This window comes from Macrosteles quadrilineatus, unplaced genomic scaffold, assembly GCF_028750875.1.
Source record: "Macrosteles quadrilineatus isolate MER2022 unplaced genomic scaffold, UCM_ALF_1.0 Scaffold_6__1_contigs__length_79288215, whole genome shotgun sequence".
In the NCBI taxonomy this organism is placed as follows: domain Eukaryota; kingdom Metazoa; phylum Arthropoda; class Insecta; order Hemiptera; family Cicadellidae; genus Macrosteles; species Macrosteles quadrilineatus.
The window spans coordinates 741,654-760,171 of record NW_026542599.1 but is presented as its reverse complement, the minus strand read 5'-3'; the positions used below and the strand labels follow the sequence as shown (position 1 = coordinate 760,171).

General features: G+C 35.0%; 1 protein-coding gene across 1 annotated transcript; it reads right to left on the bottom strand.

Moving 5' to 3' along the window:
• Nucleotides 1–11: 11 nt before the first annotated feature.
• Nucleotides 12–18,328, bottom strand: LOC128997297 (kanadaptin-like). The gene is made up of 12 exons (XM_054422925.1): nucleotides 17,717–18,328; nucleotides 16,520–16,771; nucleotides 15,858–15,974; nucleotides 14,804–14,903; nucleotides 14,220–14,397; nucleotides 12,416–12,558; nucleotides 11,582–11,742; nucleotides 4,139–4,324; nucleotides 2,614–2,711; nucleotides 1,774–1,973; nucleotides 866–981; nucleotides 12–168 (listed from the first exon to the last, which is right to left on the bottom strand). Exons 1-12 carry the CDS (start codon nucleotides 18,077–18,079, stop codon nucleotides 73–75), a joined length of 2,010 nt encoding a protein of 669 aa, XP_054278900.1. The 5' UTR covers nucleotides 18,080–18,328; the 3' UTR covers nucleotides 12–72.
• Between the last annotated feature and the right edge of the window lie 190 nt (nucleotides 18,329–18,518).

Below are 18,518 nucleotides of genomic sequence, written 5' to 3'. Positions count from 1 at the left end.
TAACCTGTTTGTTGTTTTGGATTTAATTTGCTTAAAAAACCTAATAACAATAATCACTCCACTCCACTTAGTTCAATAGCCAAGTTTGTCGTTGAGACTGGTTCGCCCGTCCCCAGTTTGTCCCACTGGGGGAGTCCAAGTACAGTTACTGTAGTCTTCCTCATCAACCTGTGATACAACATACAGTTTAGGTTATAATAAGGTAAGTAACTCGTGATTTGTCAAAACCAAATCCCAAATCTCAAAACCACCAAAACGTTGGAAAAGTTTTGATTTTGAGATTAGATCAGATCACTCTCAACACATCTTATAGACATTTGCATTTTAGATTTTCTATATACAATGTAAAGCACTTTTACAAGTTTTTCTTGAATAAGTAAGGATAAAAGATCATGAGCTATCTAGCAACAACTCACTGTAGCAATAACTCACTCTGCACAAGCTGGCAGCACTGGAGCGAACAGATCATCGAAACAAGTACGAAATGCTACAAAACAACACCAAAGAAACAAGTAGTCTAAACTATATTCAGAACATATGATGATGATGATGATGATGAAAATCCAAATAAAAAATTTACACTAAATGTTTGAATTGATCTTACATTCAAGTTATTGCAACTTTTGTGATTTGCCCCATTAAATATCATAGTTACTTTCACCGCTTGGTGCTTACCCATGATCAGGGTTGTTAACAAGCTAATCAAGGAAAGTATAGTCAGATTGCTTTTGCTGATACCATTTATTTGTTGTAAAATAAGTAACAAACATGCAGGATGAAATGAGAGCGATAGTTGAGGATTAAAATATCAGTAGAGTGTTTTGAGAATCTCAAACTCTAAAAATCAAGCTTTGGTTGTACATACCTTCTGTGGAGGTTGGTGTTTTCTTTTATGTCTATTTCTGTTATCTGGTCTATTTTTCTTCTTTTTTATTTCAACTTCATCAACTGGATCTTCTTGTTCTGGTTGGGTTGTTTCATCTATAAAATAATTCATGATTCAAATATTAATGAGTTAAATGAATTACTGTACTGTTAAAATATGAGATTCGTAATCTTCTATATAAAGCTAATAAGAATCAGGAACTTTTGAGAAATTCGTAAGCCGTACACCGCATATTTGAATGAAAAGGTGTTAAACAACAAGGTGTTGTTGTTAAACTTCCCCAAAAAATATAAGTTAATTAATTAAAAGGTTGTTTTTGATCGCATTCAAGATATTGAATTTAAGTCAGATGTTACATTTCATTTTATAGTTTGTTTACTTTTCCCTTAGTTAAAATTTTGATTCTTATAGATTATCTATGTTAAAACTACAAAACATTTATTAGTTTTGATTCTGCTACACAGCTTATTGAAAACACAAAAGAGATTTTTAATTAAATAAGCGACTAGTCTGGTTGAGCTTTGCTTCTATGATCTCTGGTAACTCTTTAACTTTAAGCATAACTCTTATAACAACTGTTTCTTATGATAAATTTTAAAATTTTTAAGAGAAGCATAAACAACTAACAATAATAAATCGTTGTATGGAAGCTATCTTAAGTTTAAACTTTAAAGTCTTTTTCATTGTTTATTAATCTAATTTTTTAAACTGGGCTCTCCCTCATTCATGTAAGTCTAAGAGTTTTTGCTCAAAATTTGTTATAACTAAAGTGTAATAAATATAATTAAGTCTAGATTTTGTAAAACACATGGTTCAAAACATAGAAATGGAAGTTGGTCAAGAGTTGCTTTTCCAATAAAAGAAACACTAAACAACAATAGCCTTACCTTCCATCTTAACTTTCTCTCCTACTTTCTTTTCCGTAATCTCTTCCTCTTCATCTTCTTCAAATTCTTCTTCTGCTTCATTCATTGACTGCCGCGTAGTCTCCAATGGCAATGCCATCTGCGGTCCTCGTCTCTTCTTCACAAGCCTCTTTCCAATGCTTCCTTGTGGAAGTTCTTTTTTCTTCTCTTTACTCGGTCTCCTGCAAACAAAATGAAACTGAAATTACCATTACAAACATAAAAATTGGCCTATGATTGGTTCTCTTTTAACCCTATAAGGAAATCACAAACAAGTGTTGCCAAGATTGCGGGAGACAATCACGGTATCGCCGAGACTGAAAGAACAAAGGTGATTACGGCAGGAGAAGATCATCGGGGTTTGCTTTGCTATCAAAAAGAGATTTTTTCATCAGCCTATGTTGGCTTTCTGAAAGCTGGAAAAAAACTTCCTGTAGGCTGGATGTGGCACACTGGAGGTAGGTTGGAGATCCCTGAACTGAAGTAACTTACTTTAAAATCATGGAAAAAAGGTAGATTGCACAATTTATCTTCAGATCTGTTGTAACTGTTATAACTGATTATTTTGTGAATTAACATACCCTACAAATGATCCTAGAAAGGTGAATAGGGTTAAAAGAGGTTACCAATATCCACCAATCTTTCAATCCATTTCATCATAGGTCTACAAATTGAAGAGTTAGTTTTGTTTGGTAAAACATCACAAAATTGATAGATTACATAACAGAGTCTATTCAACTAAACTTGAACCCCGTAGAATTCCATAAGTAAAAAAGTAACAAGATTGTTAGCAATTTTGACAAAGTAAAACCAACAACTTACACGACAAAAGGTTCCAGTTTGGGAAGTTCCGTGGGTTTAGCCAGGTTTACCAACTTCCGCAATCTGCCTTCCTCCACTCTTAGTCTAGCCACTTCGTCCTGCATAGAAACAAATGGTTTACTATGGGAATCTAGTTTCATGAATAAGTTCATCTTATCTTCTATTCTGGTAATATAAGGGGATGGTTACAAATCACAATCCAGAATGCATCCAAACAAATGTAAAAACTGTTTTTAGGCTCAATACTGATTGTCAATGTCGCTTCATTTGATTAACTCTCTCCACTAACAAAAACTAGTTTGAAGACACTAGGGTTTTTTTTGTTTTTTCTTAGCTATTTCTCAGTTGAAATCTTATTAGCCGCACTTTGTTCAAACCATCTCCTCGACTGGAACTCAAGATCACAGTAGATTCTACTCCTAAATCAGCAGTAAATTTTATTGGCAAATTTCCCCATAGGGAATAAGCTATTAACGTAGGTGGCTTGGCAAGACCTACACCCATAAAGGAATTACTTTTTAATTTTGATGTCCCCAGTCAAAAAACTATTCGTTGAAATTGTTCATGAGATTTTAATTGTGTTCCTGAACTCAACACTTAAGTAATTTTGGTCTGATTTCGATTAAATTTACCATGAAAGTGTAGTCCTGGATCTTTTACATTCCATTCAAATGTTAAAGTTGTTGCCAGTTTTTAAATGAAAATCGTAGTAGTTGATGTGAGCCAGCAACAGATTTGTGCTGTTCTAGGTTATTAATTTCCGTCAAATACATGAACTTTTTTATCAAGTGGGCTTAAACCATATGGATTAACTTATGAGCTATAGCAATTGTTATGACCCATCAACAAGCTAAAAAAAATATATCAAATATAATTTTAGTCACATTATGTACCTGGCTCAGACAATTGTGTTCTTTTTTAACAAAGAAATTAGCCACATATGGTCCATAGAAATGGGTATCCAATGGTCCATTGCTCTGGATACACTTGAACGCACATGAAATGTGAAATTTTATGTTTTGTTTGAAGGTCAAAAAAGGAAAACCACAATTTTCATCTTCAAATCTAAAATCGGATAACCTAGTTATTAACCTAGATAACCTTAGGCCAATTTTATTTTCTTCGTGCGTAGTGCGTACTGATATTTAACAATGCCACCCGTTTAATCGCTATGCTTCTTACTCAACTTTTATGGGACGATAAAGAGATGTTTATTTAGTAATTATTTATTTAAGCCCGCCAGCGCTGGATTGTTTTTCATCTCTAATTTTTATTGAGTGACTGATCAACCAGTAATGTTACGTTTCATGTCTATTGACTCAGTTTTATTGTTTAAAACTTCTAACAAACTCCAATATGAGGAATTTGTAAACAGCTAGACATTGCGACCTGAAGATGTGCTTCATTTTCCGCAGTAGAGCTGTAGTTGATATTTACTGTCATGTTCTGACAGCATAATCCTTTATTTATCCCCAAATTGACCAAAATATGATTTGATGAATATTAAAGTTGATTAAAAAGTTACCTTTGTCTTCTTGATCTGTATCTTGTCTGCTGGAGTTTGTGACAGATGTTTCATGTAGTTGTCCAATTCATCGTCAGTTTCTCCACTTCCTCTCCCCGCCTCCGAGTGAGTAGCCATGTTCAGCATGTCGCTCAGTCTATGCTCTGTATTCTCTAACTCTTTCACTAGCTTTTCGTATTTCTCCCTCTGTCAAAATAAGCACAAGTAGATTTTAAAATATTAACTGATGTTAGGTAATTTTTTCTATACAATACAATACAATACAAATCATCTTTATTCATCAAGTATTTTACAGCAAATACATGAACTGCGTCACAGAAAGGAAAAGATAAGCAAAAAATTAGGTATACAAGTATCCTAAATAATAGATTACAAACATAAATCATAACATCACATATTTCTAATCATTTAAATTCCAAAACTCTTCAATTGAATATAATGATTTAGATTGCAAATAGTTTTTCAGTAGTTTTTTAAAGCTACTGTAATTATGTTCATTGAAAATATTTTTGGGTAGGCTAAATAAAAATTTTTTGCCAATGAAACTGGTTTTTTTCTCAAATAACTTCAATCTGTGTTGTTCTACATGCCTGGTGTTTCGTAAATTGTAACTGTGGAAATTTTTAGTTTGATAATCTGAACTTTTTACATGTAGAATAGTTTCAAAAATGTATAAATCATAGATGGTCATTATACCCAATTTAGAAAAATATTTTTTAACTGATTCTCTGTTTTTTATACTAAAGATAATTCTAAGAGCTTTTTCCTGTTGACGTAGAATTTTGTCTAGGTTTTTTTTTGTGGTACCACCATATAAAGCTATTCCATAAGCTATATGTGAATTTATCAAAGCAAAATAAATAGTTTTAAGAGTTTCAATGCTTGAGACACGGGACATTTGTCGCAAAGCATAAATACCAGCTGTAGATTTTTTTACCACATGTTTCACATGCTCATCCCAGGTTAAATGCTGGTCTAATATTAGACCAAGAAATTTAGTGTGCTCCACTTGATTTAATTTTGAACCATTAAGATATATATCTGGTTGTAATTTTAATCTTGATTGCCTTGTGGAGAAAGATAAAATATTAGATTTATTTGAATTTATTAGTAGATTTTTGTTATTTGTGAATTCATTTACTGACAATAAATTTAAAAAAGACTTTAGTTCCACTTCTTCTTGAGATTTACCTGTAATTGTTATGTTTGTATCATCTGCATACAGACATACAGATCCTCCAGCATTTACAACTCCTGGAAACCCCCTTATGTAGCAAAGAAACAACAAGGGACCCAGTATAGATCCCTGTGGGACACCATACTTTACTGTTTTAAAGTTGGACAAGACATTTTGGGTGTATGCATATTTGCAATTTGGATAGTATGAGGTATGTCGAATTTGAACACATTGTTTCCGATTGTTTAAATATGATCTGAACCAATTATATTCTTTATTATTTATGTTTAGGCCATGAAGAATTTCAAGTAATTTATCATGTGAGACACTATCAAAAGCTTTAGAAAAATCCAAAAATATTCCAACAACTTTTTCATTGTCGTTAATTGAGTTGATAACTGATTCAATGAAGTTAATGCTAGCAGTGGTTGTGGATCTTCCTGGTCGAAAACCATATTGCTCTTGATCCAACAACTGGTTTGATTCCAAAAAATCCAACAACTGGTTGTATACAACTTTTTCAAGGATTTTTGAAAAAACTGGTAGCAATGATATTGGTCTGTAACTAGAAGGATCATTGGCATCCCCCTTTTTAAAGACCGGTATTATTTTAGCAATTTTTAGTTTAGAAGGAAAGATACCGCTAATTAAAGATGAATTAATAATGTGTGTTAATGGTCTTGAAATAATTGGGAAAACACGCTTAACAAGGGTAATTGGAATATCATCTACTCCTGTTGAAAATTTATTTTTGAGTAATTTAACTATCTTTTCAATATCTTTTTCATTGACTTCTTTAAATTTGAAACTACTCTTAGGCTTTTGTAAATTTATTAAGTTTGATTGTGAAGTTGTATTTATGTTAATATTAGGAAGAACTTGATCTTCCACAAGGTTTGTGAAGAAATCATTAAATATGTTTCCTACACATGTGGGGTCCGATTCACACTTGCCATTTAATACTACTTTAATGTTTTTTTCTTGTTTTGTTTTGTTGTTAATCTCAGAATTGACAATTTTCCATGTTGATTTAGACTTGTTGGTTGAATCAGATATTTTCCTGTCAAAATATTGCTTTTTCTCGTTTAATATTTGGAATTTCAGTTCTTTTTTTAACTGTTTGACTCTATGTTTTAGGGAATCCGTTTTTAGATTTCTGTATTGCTTTTCCAAATCCGCTATATATCCTTTTTTATGTTTTATATCATAGGAAATCCAAGCATTTTTATTGTTATTAATTTTTTCAGCCCTTAATAATTTAGGAAAAGTTGTTTCAAATGCATAAGAAAACACAGAATGAAAGGCATCATATTTAGCATCTACTGGGGCTTGGTACACCTCCAACCAGTTTTCATTGGCTAACAAAGTTAAAAATATATCCACATTAGTGTCTGAGTAACACCTCCTATTAACTTTATTTACACATTTGGGTTTATCATTTACACCTAGAATTTCAAACATCTGTCCATCATGATCTGAAATACATGTTATAATACCAGATATATTTGTTTTTTTATCAGTTATATTTGTAATAATGTTGTCAATGGCAGTTTCTGACTCTGACGCCACTCTAGTAGGGAAATCAACTTTATATTTCAAGTTATATGATCTTAAAACATTAGTAAAAGCAGAATAAATTTTATCTTTTTTTAATACATTGATATTAAAATCGCCTACAATAACAATATTCTTAAATTTACTAGTTAAAATACTACACATAGAATCAAGCTTATCCAGAAAACTTTCAGTCAAGCATTGTATTGGGGATCTATAAATACAAACCAGTACAAATGTAAAGTTAGTAACATTTATCTCAGATAAACAACATTCAAACTCCTTTTCCATGACGAGGTTTTGAATAGCAGGAATTTTAAGATGTTTACTTTTAATGTTTATAATATCATTTCTAACTAGTATTAAGACCCCCCCTCCTAGGGAACAATTTCTTGTAAAAGAGGAGCATCTTTTGTATCCCTCGATATTTAGAGAGAGAATTTCGGACTGATTCATTTTATGCTCAGATAAGGCTATTATATCTGGCTTTAATTCTTCCAAGTTAATTTTTAAGATATTTAAACGTGATGACAGATGTTGTACGTTTTGGTGAAATATTTTTAGATTAGGAGGTTGAATGTTATTTGGGGGTTGTAAATTATGGAGATCTAATTGAGCCTGAGAATGTTTTGATTTAGATTTAGTTTGACAATTTTGTAGTTGCAATTCTTTTTGAGAATTTTCCAATTGGGTTTTGGTTGAAGAATGTGAAATGTAACTATTGATTTTCTTTTCCTCACTATTTATATGGGTAAAGTAATTTTTTAATGCTGAACTAATTTCATTGTCATAATAATCTAGTTTAAATCTAAAACCGCTGTAGGCATGCACATTTCACCAACACTAGATTGCCCATGATTTTTTTCACTACCACCAGACACAGCTTCATGTGCAACTTTGTTTGCACTTTCTTGATTTGAAGATGAAGATGAAGATGAAGAGGGCTGCTGGGACTCAGATGAAACAATTAACCTCAGGTTGGTGTTGAACTCGCTGTATGTGAGACCATTCCACAGTGTGCGTGAAGACTGCTGATTGTAAGTCACAATATCCACAGTAGCTCCAGTAAGGTGTTGGAAGGTAATTATTTTAGAGGCAAAGTGTTCTGTAGAAACTTTGTCCCGGACACATCCCATTGCTGAACAGATTAGTTTCTGAAATCCTCTTCTTTTGAAATCGGCAATGAAATCTTCAAAAGCAGCATCATAGTTGGACATAGTTGGTTTTTGATTAAATTTGTCCTTGGTGACAAGTGCATACACTCCAGCTCCATCCTGGACTTGTTGATAGGCCAGATGTTTTGTCACACAGTCGGAGGATTTTGGCTTCCCGAACTGTTTCTTGAAGATGACAGCTACACCAGCTGTCATTTGCCTGTCTGCTCCAAAGTCAGCTGATATACAGTGGGCAAATGCAGTGTTTTTTTTATTTTTGTATTTTTCAATAATATTGTTCATATTAGTTTCAACCACATTGATTGGAGATTGCTTTACCTTGCTCTGCGGTTGCAAGTCTTGAGCCTCCCACCAAGTTAAGGCCTTAAGGAATATACGAGCAAGTTTGGTAGTGCCTTCCATGTTGAGGTGTAAGCCATGGGTAGTGTAATAGCGTCTTGTTAGATGTTGTAGATTGATTAAAACAACTCGGGGTATTCTCACTGCAATCTCCCTTATGTAGTTGTTTATCATATTTATCTCCTTATTTTCTATACCATGTAGATTCTTATCGTATCTTGTAGGAATTGTGCATAAGAACACTGGTCTAATTTTAGTGAGTGATCGAAGGTCTTTCTCAAGATTTTTGTAGATATCTTTAAAGTCTGCATTTAAACTATCGTTTGTACCGCCAAGAATCAGTAATGGAGTAGGTCTAGTATTTCTGTCTTCCTTAGCTGAGCTGATGACTTGCATTAATGTCGTGTTGGGTCTGACGTAGCCAAAAGACTTCACATTCCCTTGACTTAGCTCTTCCACCTTCCATGCTAGATTTTTTCCTTGGCTATCGGTACAAATTGTAGCCTCAGTTTTGAGAAATTTTGTGGAGATAGATGATATCTGGTGTTTTGACCTACCACTAGTATCTAAGTTGCTACCTTGGCTAACGGTAAAAGGTGTTTTTTGACGATAACTTCTATAACATTTTTTTGGTTGGACCCTCAAATTTGTTCGTTTCCTTGGGTTGTTGAAATATTCTTTCTTATTTTCTTGGCTTGGCAGGGGGAAAATATCTTCATCAGGTTGTTGGTCAGACTGAGAACTATTTTGGTTAGTGACAGAACTTTTTAAGCCATTTTTACATTTTTTATGTTTATTTTGGTTTTGAGTTTCGGATTGAACTAAGGAGCATGCATTGCAGGTAAATCTAGGAGAAGCAGAAGAAATTTCAGGTGCTGTAGTTCCACTTAGTTGCTGGGATGATGAGCTAAACTCAGTGTTGTCGTGCAGGTCATTGTTTTGCAAAGCATTGCTGATTTTTTGTCCATATTTTGATTTTTTGTCTATATCATGGACATTTTTCATCAAGGACTTAAACACTTCAGTCTTGATTTTCTTGTACTGTTGGTTGTAGCTAAGATAAGCCAAAAGAGAGCGTTTTGAAATGGCATCCGTTTGGCTGAAATCAAGGCTTGCAGAACAGCTCTCAATACAATTTTCATTTTCGCCCTGTTCAATGGTTGCAATAAGGCAGTCCACCATTAACAGTACATATATACCACAATCGTAACTGTTTTGTTGCTGTGGGCTCTGTACTACTTTGAAGGCGGGAGTTGTTTGAGAGCCAGTATACTTGGCTAGTTTATTGTAGAGATCTTTAGCATGCTGCAGGTTATGTTGGCCCATTGAATCAAAGTAATAAAACATATTGCTTATCTTTGAATAAAACAGAAGACTCCAATGTGAGCCTGGAACACTCAAGGCAGGGTCAGCATTGTTTACAGGGGCGAAAATGTAAGATTTGTCCTCTAAATTCATTGATTTTGTGTAGGAATCATAATTATTAAGACACTTAATTGCCTGAACTACAGAGGGGCTGATAAAACAGGTTTTAGAGTCAATCACCATTTTATCAGATAGAGCACCAAAATACAACTCTAAAGCTTCATCACCTAGCCAGTCATTGCTTAGTGTGGTGTGGATTAAATCAAAATCTGTTTGTATAGTTGAGGTAGCTTTGTTTTCCAGGTTACAGGACACCAGACATTGTGTTGAGGCATTTACAGTTTCTATTTTATTTTCAATTGTTTCTTTGGCTTTCATATTTTTGCTTGTGTTGTACTGTTCTTTTAAATTTTCCAACTTGCGAATTAAATCTTCTCTCTCTTGGCTGGCTTCAGTGGAGATAGTTTCAACTAGTTTCTCACTGTCTCTAAGTTTACCTTCTAGAAATTGTATGTTTTGAGCCAGTTCTTCCTCTCTTTTTTCTGATTGCTCCAAGAGATTCTTTATTTGCTCTTCTTTGGCCAATAACCTGTCTTCTAATTCAAATTCCACCTTAGATTTTTGGAGTCTGAAATTGTACAAATCTTGCTTTAAATTCTCATTTTCTTCTAAAAGAGATCTGCTCATTTCATCTTCTAGTGACAGCGAGTTATCAAAGTCAGTAGAGCAGTCGGATTGCTGATATAGGGAATTTTGAGAATCAGATTGAACAGTCAAAGACTTAAATTTGAAATCATCAATACTAAAAGACGGATTATTTATTTCTATATATTCTTGAATTTGTTTCTTGGATCGAAATAGCTTTCCTCTAGGAGAATAGAAGTATACATCAAATTTTCCTTTGCTTGCCCCTTTTTTTCTTTCAACTTCTCGTCTTGTCCAACCAATAGGAGCAAGCTTTTCATTATTAACGGCCATTAGTGATTTTAATTATGTATACTAAATACTAGAGTAGAGAAAATAAAACTGTAAATAACCTGTACATATATGCTGCAATAAGAAAAATCAAGAGTCATCCGTATCTATCTTGTAGGAAAAACAAATATGCTCTGAGTTAGTCTTCCAACAAGGATGTTAAAGCTTCATGGAAACTAAAGTTGCTGTGCATCGTCTGCAAGTGCAGACAACTTAAACTTCTTCTTGCCGCCAAATCATAACTCAAAAACATAAACAAACAGGAATAAGCAAGAGCTAGTCTCAAACCCAGATTTTGTTTAATTTACACGTTTAATATCAATAATTAAGACTTTAAGTGCAATATTTAAGTAAAATTTATATCAAAGTGTAGTTAGCAATCGTTCAATAGTGCTGAAAAAGTGATAAATCATGATGTTTGTTCAAATTAAAAATCAAGCATGCATAACCTCACTATGGTAAGTAGCAAGTATTTATCGTTTTATATCAATGGTAAATGAATAATAAATTGTTTTACTTCTATAGACAGGATTATTTTTTAAACTAAAAATGAAAATGAATAAACTAGTAAAAGCAATGTACAAGGACGGGACAGTTCCGGACTAAGAAAACCAGAGCGAATTAGCAGAAGTACGGAAATGTTCCACCCAAGTATGCAGTGGATTAAGTATAGTTAGTAAATAATAATTTTGTTTCAATCATCGAGGTTGAACATATAATACGGTACTTCAATTGAGAGAGGTTCCTAAAGGTGATTTTTGAGGCTCAACATGATATAAAATAATGATAAGAATCTTGTAAAAAACACTTTACTCAGTTCCATTACATTTTTCCAAAGATCAACAGATTCTTACTCACCAATGTGTCATAAGTTTCTACTTCAGTCTCCAGTTTTCCCGTCTGTGCCATTCTTTTTTGCCGTTTCTTCTCAATCTGCCCAGTTCTGTCAAGGAAATTGTCTTCGTCAGAATCGTAAAAATCTACTGCTTCCCAATCTTTGGCTGCTCGCTTTTTACTCTCTGTAAAATTTATAAACTTTTGTAGACTCTTGAAGTAGGATTAATCTTCGAACTCAAAAACATATTAGCCTACATAAATTCGGCCAACTAATACAGTTGTTAATATTTTTTATTACAGCACAAGCTTGACACACATCCATAAGAAATGTCTGTTGACCAATAACAATTTTGAGTTAGTATTTAAGCTTCTGTCGGCAGATGATGAGTTTTACATCAAATGTTTTTCTTAGCGTCTTTGTGTGTGCATGTGTGTAGAACGGGATCGAGTACTCAAGATATATTGAATTTTTATTTGGCTTGTGAAAAGTGTCACTGAAAATTTGACAAAGTATTTTGAGATTGTGTGTGTATAATGTATTTCCAATTGAGAAGACCCTTTGTACAGGCAAGCCTGCTCTTCCTATCGAAAACAAAATCAAACCTATTCCTACACAGCTTCCCAAAAATAGGAAGGGCTTTCAACAATTAAAGATTGGTTGACACTACGATCTTATTCTTCAAACTTACCATACATCTCATATCTTCTGCCATTTTATGAAAGTCATTCACATTGCACCACATGTTGTAAACAATTAAAATAATTCATGCAACCTCAGTATTGAACCATCGAGCGATTGCCTTGTCACTTGGCGAGCACTATACGTCTCAACTACCCAACTATTACCCTACTTACCATGAGTAGACTGTCTAAGCAGGCCTTGTCTATCCAGCAGTCTACAAGCTTCCAATGCCGCTTGTATCACCGCTTCCTTCTTCTTCCCTTTGACACTAGCCTCGGCCACGAGGTTTCCTCCACCTCCGTTGTCCACCGGCAACCTGGAGACAACAAACATCAAACACTCACATTTTTGTATTATTGTATTGGGGTATCCATAGCTTCTTCGGTCTTTTGTAGCACCTTTCAACCCAGCCTATCAGCCTTAAGCGGCAATTTACTATCAACACAATTAAGCAAGTCTCGAAGCATGCTTCCTTTATGGTTACCGGAGCTACAGATCCCTTTGAAACAAATGGGACTGTTTTCCTAGCAATGCAATGCATGACTAACTGCTAACCGCGCAGCACAAAGTGCGCAGCCTGATTAGGAGTACTGCCTGGAAAGCAGTCGGTTGTGAACGCTGCTGAACTTGGCTATTGTTTACGATGGAAATATGGAGAACACTATGAGTGAAGTTTTCAAGTTTACTGATGATGAAAACAGTTTAATTGACTGTGTGTCTGAGTTTGTACCCACATAGCTCATAGCTTTAAACAGTTCACAGACCAATTTTTGACTTTTGGACAGTAGAGCTGAGTGCATAGCAGATCACTGTGGCCAGAAATTCGCTAGTCACGCAACGAATTGGTGGATTTCTGGGAAAACACTTTCGCACTGGGTCCTATTTTAATCATGCCGTTCCTGACCACGCTGAGTAAAATAAGCTAAATCATGTGGCACACAGCACGGTTACTGAAGTTAGAGGAAAACACCCTGAAATACACCCAGTTACATTGTTTAATTCGGTCTCTTAGTCAGCATGCCTAGGAATCTTCTCTAAAAGAGTCACCTTTTTGAGGCCTAGAAAAAAATTTGACTTTTGTTAATATGTTTGGATATGTTGACATTAACTTCTGAGGCATCTAAAAAAATCATTAATTCTTTCTAAAGTTACCTCTTTTTGTGGGTTGCCTTGCGTGATGTCCATACTTAGTCACTAATGTGCATTTTATGTGTGACATCTTCAGAGTTACACATAGTTATACAAATACAAAACTACACTCTACTATTTACAGGTGTTTGTGTATGACTATTGTTTTTTTTCACATCACTAAGATCATGTGAAAGCGCATCAAGGTAGGAGCAGGTTGAGAGATTCACTTCATTTGTTGCAGGAGGTTCACTTCCATTCACAACAGTTTGAACAATTAGTTTAGTTTTAGGGCTGTGGATGGACTGGGGGTGGGTTTTCCCGAATTGTGCCTGTGATGTAGCCAGTTTTTTACAGGGTTGCCAGATCAAATGAATTTGGTTTCTATTTCATGAAAAGGTCAAATGTTAGGCCCAAGGTTTGCATGTGATGCACTATGGGGCGTGAGAGACATTAGGGCCCCTCCCTTGCACGGGAATTTTGATCTTCCTTGCGACCCCTACAAATCTTTTGCGACCCTGGGCTTGGGCCCATTTACTAAAGCAGCTCTGAATAATGTGCATCAGTAAAAAGTGTTGACATCTTAAATACAAGGCAACCAAAAATGGATAGCTTATGGGAAGTTCACAAACATAGTCTTTCCTTTTTGCCCTCAGTGACCAGTAAACAAACACCTTTTTATCACAAAACATTGGTAAACAATTTACATGGTGAAATATATCCTAAAAAGTAGCCTTAACAGAGCATAATACAAGTAGTTCATTGATAACTTTTAGACCACTTTAGCCAAATTGAATCATAATTACTTATACTTCAAGTATCAAAACTCCTAGGAAAACCCTTACTTACTCTATCCGGCATATATAGTGGCCAAAACCCTTTTCCTCCACATCATAGACCAGTTCTTCTCCCTCTCTCTCAAACCAGCCTCGTAGTGTTTTCTTCGGATCCTCCAGGTATAAATCCTCGTTTAAAGTTGAAGCGTACGGATTCTCCGTCAGGTCGGTTTCTTCATCTGCATCCTCGCCTGAATAAAATGACATAAAATGTGAACAGATTTTGTGTTTAAAGCATTTTCTCTTCAATTATTGTCTGTAACCACACAAAATAGGCCTTTGTTTTGTTTTGGTGAAAATCAGTATTTAGAATTATTGGTTCTGTTGGGATAAAGACTAAAAACTAAATAATTCTTACACTTTGCTGTGTATCTAATACACTTATCATGGGATATCGAAATAATGTACAGATCCCTATACAGTAGGCCCTAACCATATTTTTTGCACTAGCAAAATAAAAAATTTATTATCTAGGTATTTTAACAAGAAAATTGATTCGGAAGAATGACTAGTAGCTAGTAGCTTTAGACGTAACGTGATAAATTAATTAAAACACAATCACAAATTTGAAACAAAAAAAATAAAAATAAAACGTACCCATGCCCCAATCAATGCCTTTTTCTTCTTCCATTTTCAATCTCTCTTCTTCTGCAGCTTCAAGTCTTATTTTTTCTGCCTCTAGGGCTGCCAATCGTTCCTACAACAGAGAAAAGATCTTAAGAACATTTAAGCTACAAAATAGGAATAGTAGTGATCAATGAGGAATAGTGAAACATTCAAATTCATCATTAGGTTTGAATAATAAAACTAGTTGGTAAATAGTTTCTTGTATGAGATACAGCTCTTTTTTGCTTCAAGGTCTTCATCATGAATAATAATAAAAACAGTCGTCATAGTTACAAAAAAATAACGGAGATCGAAAACAACAATTTTAGTACAAAAACAAAACTTGACAGCTCATTAATGTTGTGTTACTGCACATTATGTACCTTACAATGTCGCAGGTTCATTATGGTGTACAGCAGTGTGGTAGTCGTACTGCTAACCCGTTGGCGCTTTTAAGTAGATTGTCGAATCTCACTTTCGAGTGCTAATGACCTTTAACCCAGCTGATAACGGTCACATGGTAACCAAGTTGACTACAGTAACACCTTGCACTGACGAGTCTAGCTCTGAGTCTTTCTACATGTGCGGGTTTGATTTCCGTGCAATCCATATTAAGCTTACTAATGTGTCGCTTAACTGGAGTGAGGGCCCACTTTAAATAAACAGTGTGTGTCTTGAGTGCAAGTTGACAGCGTAAGAAAGTTAATAGGAATTGCTCACAATACTTGTTATGCTTCATTTTACACTAGTAGGCTATCTGGGTGAACCGATGCTTCTAGGTGTTGAGATTGCTTCGGCAGAAAATTCAAACAAACACAGTTTTTTTTTGTTTTTTTTACTATGGTCAAACAAGAATATTTTGTATTGAAATACATTCTATAAAGACACTAAATGAAGTAAACTGAAAATCAAAATTTATTTAAACAATAGAAACATTCAGTTGCCTTGTTACGCTGGGTTGTTCGGCCACGAATGGGTAACAGAGTATTACTATTTGAGAAAACTATTTAGAATTACTAAGGTTGCATTAAATACGGTTAGCTACCTTGTGCTGCTGTCTCAACTCTGTTACACTCAGTTCCGACTCTGGTTCTTCGTCTTCTTCTGGCCCTTGCAGAATGAACATTCGCGTACTGCAGCCTATCTTCACCATGTGGCCCACCTTAAACAAGTCAACAGGTTAATATGCTTAACAGCTGTTAGCTCTTGCTGTACACCAATCTTAAGATAATGGTGATGCAGAAATGTTGTAGGTCTACACAAATGTAAAAAATAGCCTAGCCTAAAAACACACTTACTCAACATGGTACAGAACAAAGAATTTAATAAATGCATCAATAAAACCGTATACGAATAGTTCAATAATAAATAGGGTACCATCATGAAAGACTAAATTACTTATGTAATCCCATCACAGCTCAACAAAATATGTCAATTTAGGACATGTTTCGGTGTTAAAACACCATCGTCAGCTTGTAAGTTATGCCTACTTGTAGAGTTGATCAGTTGCTAACATCGTCAAAAGGTAAACACAGTACGGCACGACAAAATTACAATAAAATAATAATAAAGTTTGAACATTACAAACAGGCCTGTTTTAACAAAAGTTGACCGACTGCACAGGTAGCATGAATTTATGGATAGACAATACTGGTCCAGTTTGTCCCTTGCTTGCATGGTGGTTAACTAGCCAATCCATAGACATACCTTGACACGAACAAAAATCTTCGGCTTAACCTTCTGCTTGTTGTGGAAGGTGCCAAGGGAGCTGCCGAGATCGTAAATGTAGAAGCCGATGTCGTTTTCCTCGTCTGCTACAGCTCGGTATTGCAGCACTGCATGGTACCGAGAAACAGTTGGGTGCAGCATGGGTATATCACAGTTCTCCAGCCTACCGAAAACGTGGAAACTGCGCAGTGTCAGATCTAAGGTCTTGACTATCGTCCCGTTTTTCAATTCCTGAAAAACAATGTTTTAATAACTGTTAAAAAAAGTTTTTGTTTTGTATAAATTGATTTAATTGGATGGCCAAATCCTAAGGAACTGGTGCACAGTAGAGCATTGACTACTACCAACAATTGTGATTTCTTTGAACAAAGAATTTTTTGTCTCATCGTAAGTTTGAAACACAGTAGACTCCCTCTTATCCGGACTCCTCGGGACCGAGACCAGTCCGGATAACGGTTTTTCCGGTTAAACCGTCATCCCTAAATAGTCCTTAAAACGGACAGTTTAAATCTGTACTGTACAACCAATAATGATTATTAGTTATTACGGATTTAGACTTGTGATCACTGGTCTAAAATCTTTTTCACGAGACCAGTCGTTTCAGTACCGCCCACTCCCTGCCGATGTAGTCCGGTTAAACCGATGTGCTGATAAAAATTGTCCGATTAAAGAGATGTCATTTCCGCAGAGTGTAGGTTTCCAGTTAAACCGATGTCCGGTTAAAAGGTGTCCAGATAAGAGGGATGCATTTCCCAGATATACCAATGCATTGGTTTCATAATCTATAGGGTTAACTGACTAGCATTCTATGCACTATAAATTGATGCGAGGGGGGTTGAGCGCAAATTGTGCATATTAACAGCGTTCAAAACTTGTTTTGAAGTCAAAACAGACAAAGCAATAGGCCTACCCTCTTAACTTTCAAAGATTGTTTTTTTTAAGACATAGGAGACACATTAGGTGAATAAAACCACTAAATCACAATAAATTAAACTTGTTGATTTTAAGAGTGATTTACCTAGGCCCCTACTTTAATCAGATTGAAATGTGGAACTTGTTGTAGACTGAAGATAAACTTAGGCTACGGTACAGTTAAGATAATTAAGTTAGGCTACAGTAACTTAGGTTATGTCTTTTTTCAGATTAGTTACAGTATAAGTTAACAATTTGGCTTACCTCAAGTTTATATTCACGAGAAGGAAGTCCTCCCCATTCAGGTTCAATGTAGGGCAAAGGAGGAATTTTAGAAGGAGGTTTCTTTGATGTATGATCTTTATTAGGTTTTAGAGATGAGTTGTCACCAGATTGTATTTCTTTATGGTCATTTTCTTCAATTTCACTTTGCGTTTGTTTAATTGAGTCCGGTTCTTCAATTACTCTACAAATTCTATTTTTTCCTGTGACGTTTTTACCTCTCTGAGGCCCAACTATCAGTTGAGGTTTCTTAAATGGTTCATTTGAGACATTTTCTATACTCTTATCTCCACTGCCTTCAACTGGATCACTTTGAACACTGTCTTCGATGTTTGTATCTTCCATAATTCACAAAATTATGATAGTTTCTTTGGTTTTAAATTGTATCATGGAAGGATACAGGTAATGTACAATCAGTTCTTAGAGGCCTAATACATAACCTAACAACTGGTGGGAAGCTAGGCCCAAGGAGCAAAGAACTAACTATTCAACTTGATTATAACACAGTTAGGTAACTTAAGACTTAAGTGTGAGCATAGACAAAAAGAATTGTGTGAGTGAGTAGTATTCCACAATATATCTGAAGCTATCAATAACCTACAAAAAATAAACCAAACAAAGTGTGACTGACAGGTGCGACTGCGAATACAATACAAAGCAAGCCGAAAACGAGAAGTGGTATGTATGACAGACACGACTGCTTGACTCTTGACTTAACCACAGCCACAGATAGACAGACAGATCCATCGATTCGAGATCGAGATAAATACTAGGGAGAGACCAT